Genomic DNA, 6,519 nt, shown 5'->3' with positions numbered 1-6,519 from the left:
GCTCTGTGGAAGCGTTTTGTTCCCATCCATCCAGCCTCTCAACGTGACGTCACTAACATGAAACTCGAGACGTGCCTCTAAAATACAAATCAGGGTGTCTGATATGCCTACTGTATGGAAAGTTAACACTCCCACCTTCAGTGTTTGTGAAATGACAACTATTTGTACATTTGTAAGGGCTTTTAAAAATATATTTAAAAATAAAAGCAAAAGATCACAGAAACAGTAATTATATTACAAAATATGATAATTACAATTCATAAAAATAAAATACAATAAAACCCAAAAAACTATTAGTTTGGCAGTTAAAAGTTGACCCATTATGACCCGCATGCAGATAATTATCAATGAGACATGAATATGGAAGTGAGAGAAAGCTGCATACTGTACATAGAATGAGATACATTCAATGATATTGCTGTTCTATTGATAACCTTACGGTCTCTGACTGTGACTCACACAAAGCTCTGTTGTACTTCTTTAAGTGTCCATCCACCCTGAAAGTCAGTGACTGCTGTTGGCTGGGATGGATGGTTATGTTTGAGATGGTGGTCAGGGACTGGAGGGTCATGGAGGATGACACTGTGCTGGTCATCTTGAGAAGAAATTGATGTAGAGTGGAAATAGACTAATGCTTAAAACACCTTTGAATGAAAATATATGAAGAGTAATACTACTTAGGATGGGAATTATCACATTGATGTTTCTCATTTTCATGTATTCAAAAAAATGGCAGAATGTATTTTGCAACACTTCGTAGAGTGATGTCAAAGGATGAAATCGCATTTTACCTTTCCTGTGTAGCCACATTCTCTTGCCCTACAATTCACCTCTGCTTTTCAACAATTCTTATATAACAACGGAAAGATTGTCTAAGATGATCTAGTTCACAAATCCCCAAAATCCTAATACTTTAATTTTTTTAAACAACTACAGCTGGATTTCAGTGGTGTAAAGTACTTAAGTAAAAATACTTTAAAGTACTACTTAAGTAGTTTTGGGGGGTATCTGTACTTGACTATGCATATGTTTGATTACGTTGACTTTTACTTCACTAAAATAATGTACTTTTTACTCCATACATTTTCCCTGACACCCAAAAGTACTCATTACACTTTGAATGCTTAGCAGGACAGGAAAATTGTCCAATTCACACACTTGTCAAGAGAACATCCCTGGTCATCCCTACTGCTTCTGATCTAGAGGACTCACTAAACAAAAATGCTTCGTTTGTAAATTATGTCTGAGTGTTGGCATGTGCCCTTGGCTATCCGTAAATGGATTTGATCGTGCCTTCTGGTTTGCTTAATATAAGGTATTCGAAATGATTTATACTTTTACTTTTGATACTTAAATACAGTGGGGGAAAAAAGTATTTAGTCAGCCACCAATTGTGCAAGTTCTCCCACTTAAAAAGATGAGAGGCCTGTAATTTTCATCATAGGTACACGTCAACTATGACAGACAAAATGAGAAAAATAAATCCAGAAAATTACATTGTAGGATTTTTAATGAATTTATTTGCAAATTATGGTGGAAAATAAGTATTTGGTCAATAACAAAAGTTTCTCAATACTTTGTTATATACCCTTTGTTGGCAATGACACAGGTCAAACGTTTTCTGTAAGTCTTCACAAGGTTTTCACACACTGTTACTGGTATTTTGGCCCATTCCTCCATGCAGATCTCCTCTAGAGCAGTGATGTTTTGGGGCTGTCGCTGGGCAACACAGACTTTCAACTCCCTCCAAAGATTTTCTATGGGGTTGAGATCTGGAGACTGGCTAGGCCACTCCAGGACCTTGAAATGCTTCTTACGAAGCCACTCCTTCGTTGCCCGGGCGGTGTGTTTGGGATCATTGTCATGCTGAAAGTCCCAGCCACGTTTCATCTTCAATGCCCTTGCTGATGGAAGGAGGTTTTCACTCAAAATCTCACGATACATGGCCCCATTCATTCTTTCCTTTACACGGATCAGTCGTCCTGGTCCCTTTGCAGAAAAACACCCCCAAAGCATGATGTTTCCACCCCCATGCTTCACAGTAGGTATGGTGTTCTTTTGATGCAACTCAGCATTCTTTGTCCTCCAAACACAACGAGTTGAGTTTTTACCAAAAAGTTCCATTTTGGTTTCATCTGACCATATGACATTCTCCCAATCCTCTTCTGGATCATCCAAATGCACTCTAGCAAACTTCAGACGGGCCTGGACATGTACTGGCTTAAGCAGGGGGACACATCTGGCACTGCAGGATTTGAGTCCCTGGCGGCGTATTGTGTTACTGATGGTAGGCTGTTACTTTGGTCCCAGCTCTCTGCAGGTCATTCACTAGGTCCCCCTGTGTGGTTCTGGGATTTTTGCTCACCGTTCTTGTGATCATTTTGACCCCACGGGGTGAGATCTTGCGTGGAGCCCCAGATCGAGGGAGATTATCAGTGGTCTTGCATGTCTTCCATTTCCTAATAATTGCTCCCACAGTTGATTTCTTCAAACCAAGCTGCTTACCTATTGCAGATTCAGTCTTCCCAGCCTGGTGCAGGTCTACAATTTTGTTTCTGGTGTCCTTTGACAGCTCTTTGGTCTTGGCCATAGTGGAGTTTGGAGTGTGACTGTTTGAGGTTGTGGACAGGTGTCTTTTATACTGATAACAAGTTCAAACAGGTGCCATTAATACAGGTAACGAGTGGAGGACAGAGGAGCCTCTTAAAGAAGAAGTTACAGGTCTGTGAGAGCCAGAAATCTTGCTTGTTTGTAGGTGACCAAATACTTATTTTCCACCATAATTTGCATATACATTCATAAAAAATCCTACAATGTGATTTTCTGGATTTATTTTCTCAATTTGTCTGTCATAGTTGACGTGTACCTATGATGAAAATTACAGGCCTCTCTCATCTTTTTAAGTGGGAGAACTTGCACAATTGGTGGCTGACTAAATACTTTTTCCCCCCACTGTATATTTTAGCAATTACATTTACTTATGATACTTAAGTATATTTAAAACCAAATACTTTGAGACTTTTACTCAAGTAGTATTTTACTGGGTGACTTTCAATTTTACTTGAGTCATTTTCTATTAAGGTATCTTTACTTTTACTCAAGTATGACAGTTGGGTACTTTTTCCATCACTGCTGGATTTAAACTATAACATCCAAAAGATGAGGAAAGGTAGCCTAAAATCAAACATTTACAAACCATGATTTTAATATCTAGACTGTAACTCTGAATTTCTAACTGTATGTTGTTGACAGTAAGTAATCATGTCGCTCTCTACCCTCCCTATGATCATGCCAAAGACAATGTGTTATTATAAGCCCATAAGAAGAGAGAATTTAACAAGACTTTTAAAGCATTACAGGAGTATAATGTAATTTAAAATGAAGGCTGTGAAAAAGGTATTCCTTTTAAAATGCATACGATATACACTTTAGTTTAAAACAGAGCATGTTCATAGGTTTTGCTTTACAATTACAATACGCCATATGACAGTACAGTTGAAGTCAGAAGTTTACATACACCTTAGCCAAATACATTTAAACTCTGTTTTTCACAATTCCTGACATTTAATCCTAGTAAAAATACCCTGTCTTAGGTCAGTTAGGATCACCACTTTGTTTTAAGAATGTGAAATGTCAGAATAATAGTAGAGAGAATTATTTATTTCAGCTTTTATTTATTTCATCACATTCCCAGTGGGTCAGAAGTTTACATACACTCAATTCGTATTTGGTAGCATTGCCTTCAAATTGTTCAACTTGGGTCAAATGTTTTGGGTAGCCTTCCACAAGCTTCCCACAATAAGTTGGGTGAATTTTGGCCCATTCCTCCTGACAGAGCTGGTGTAACTGAGTCAGGTTTGTAGGCCTTCTTGCTCGCACACACTTTTTCAGTTCTGCCCTCAAATGTTCTATAGGATTGAGGTCAGGGCTTTGTGATGGCCACTCCAATACCTTGACTTTGTTGTCCTTAAGCCATTTTTCCACAACTTTGGATGTGTGCTTGGGGTCATTGTCCATTTGGAAGACCCATTTGCGACCAAGCTTCAACTTCCTGACTGATGTCTTGAGATGTTGCTTCAATATATCCACATAATTTTCCTTCCTCATGATGTCATGTTTTGCAGAGGGGTCAAATACTTATTTCCCTCATTAAAATGCAAATCAATTTATAACATTGTTGACATCAAATCAAATCAAATTTTATTGGTCACATGCGCCGAATACAACAGGTGCAGACATCACAGTGAAATGCTTACTTATAGCCCTTAACCAACATGCGTTTTTCTGGATTTTTTTGTTGTTATTCTGTCTCTCACTGTTCAAATAAACCTACCATTAAAATTATAGACTGATCATTTCTTTGTCAGTGGGCAAACTTACAAAATCAGCAGGGGATCAAATACTTTTTTCCCTCACTGTAGATAATAAAACTATACTTTCTCAGGATTATGAAGACACTGAGCAAATGTGATGAGATAACTATGAGGTTCCTTATTCAAGACGTGTTCGAATGCTGGATGTGGATGTTTTCCTTGTGTTCTAATACAATGGAGGGAGAATCAATAGCAGCATTGTAGCTGATCTGGTCATTTGTGGCAGGGTCTTCTTTGAACTTCACATCAAATTTTCTGAGAGACCCATGAATAGCCTTAACAAAATTGTGTGATCCAAAACAGTAAAGCAATGGGTCCAGACAGCAGTTTGCTCCAGCCAAAATCCAGGAAAAATAGTATGCGGTCTCCACCTGCAGAAGGATGCATTGTTCTGGAAAGTACTTCTTTAACACAACAGCCACAGTGCGTATCACGTTCAAAGGCATGAAGCACAGTCCAAATATCACCAGACACATGGCCACCATTTTACGGGACTTGGCCTTAATACCACGGCCCTTAAACGTGTTGATATTGATGCGAGACACTGATCTTGCTATCTGAACATAGCAGGTTACTGCCACTGAGAAAGGCATTAGGAACCCAAGGATGAGCAAAACGAAGTTGATGGCAAAGTAGGTGTCAATGTAATCTCGCTGATGAATGCTTAGACATTGTGTGCGGTTTCCCACTTGGCTTGTGTTTAAGAAGGAGAAACAGGCAATCCCCTTAGCCAGCAAAACCAGCCAGACTCCAGCACACAGCTTCTGAACAAACGCCTTTCGTTTCATGCGGGAGCCTTGTTTAAACTGGACAACTGCCATGTATCGATGAATGCTGATGAGTGTGAGGAACAGGATACTGCCATAGAAGTGAATGATCAGCAGGGCAATCTTCAACTTGCACAGAAAAGCTCCAAAGGGCCAGTGGCTACCCATGACAAAGTATGTTGCCATAAATGGTGCAACTGGTGTGATGATAGCATCACTGACAGCCAAATGAAACTGCAAGACGGCACCAGAGCTCCACTGTGGTATACGGCAGCAGAAGACCCACAGACTGAAACTGTTGAGGAAGAAACCAACCAGGAAGACCAAGAGGAGGAAAACAGTGATGGAGACATGCTGGGGTTCCACTGTACAGAGACTGCTGTTGGTTGTGATGTTGCCCAGAGGCAGCATGGACGCAGACATTGTGCTGTTCATCTTGGGATGGGATGTAGGGGGATGCAGGATATAAACATTCACCTTGAAAAATTGAAAATGGATCGATTGCTAGTCAGACCACAAAGAAACTTGCATGAAATTGTACATATTTAGTAGAAAAAATAAGTTACACTGTGTGTTACATCCTTGTCAATTCTTATAAAGCGGTGTTTAGTGTAGCCAGATAGTAGAACTGAAAAGCCACAGAACAGGATGTAAAATGTATAACTGAAGTGAGAAAAGATCTCACGAGTGACATCAACTTTGTCGCAAAAAATAGAACTCCCTGATTTAAAGTATCAATATTACGAAAAAGTATTAAAAATGTATGCACTCACTCTGGATAAGAGCGTCTGCTAAATGACTAAAATGTAAAAATGTAAATCTAATTCAAGCTTACATAACTGAAAGCAATTGTGAAAAGTATTTCTGAATCCAATGAGATGAAGGTTACAATATCTCTACACAATGGAACTTTCAGAAATATTCTGCATTATGGAGAAGCTCGTGATCATGATGAAAAGTCATAAAAATCTACTTTTTAGTAGGCTACTTACTTAAGCTTGCACTTGTAGTCCATCAGTGGGACAACATCTGAATGACAAACATGTTATAACTTCCCGAATACTATGAGGTGGTTGCCCACAATCATGATATGTAAAGCATACAGAAGCAGAACTGCTCTTTCTCATTACCACATGATGGTGTACAGCACAAATATGATCTAAACCTAATTATTTTTTCCTGTGTGGTTCTAGGAGTTGCAACCCCTAACATTATTATAGTCAGGTTGTGACATCACTTCACTGAATACATTAATTTAATTTTGAAATTTTATTGTAGCATTTTCAAACAAGTCCATACAAACTTTCACCTTCAAGACCCGGCCAGTTTGTCATAGTCAATGTACAAACAGGCCTACTGGTTGCACAAAAATGGCCACT

The 6,519-nt window shown here is 39.0% G+C and overlaps 1 protein-coding gene across 1 annotated transcript; it reads right to left on the bottom strand.

Annotated features, from left to right (window-relative positions):
• Positions 1-4,361: 4,361 nt before the first annotated feature.
• Positions 4,362-6,298, bottom strand: LOC121551413 (P2Y purinoceptor 2-like). Its single transcript, XM_041864053.1, has one exon. The coding sequence runs from the start codon at positions 5,573-5,575 to the stop codon at positions 4,496-4,498; it is 1,080 nt and encodes a 359-aa protein (XP_041719987.1). The 5' UTR covers positions 5,576-6,298; the 3' UTR covers positions 4,362-4,495.
• Between the last annotated feature and the right edge of the window lie 221 nt (positions 6,299-6,519).

This window comes from Coregonus clupeaformis, chromosome 18 (assembly GCF_020615455.1).
Source record: "Coregonus clupeaformis isolate EN_2021a chromosome 18, ASM2061545v1, whole genome shotgun sequence".
Taxonomy (NCBI): domain Eukaryota; kingdom Metazoa; phylum Chordata; class Actinopteri; order Salmoniformes; family Salmonidae; genus Coregonus; species Coregonus clupeaformis.
The sequence above is the reverse complement of the archived record's forward strand: the minus strand, read 5'-3'. Positions and strand labels throughout refer to the sequence as shown.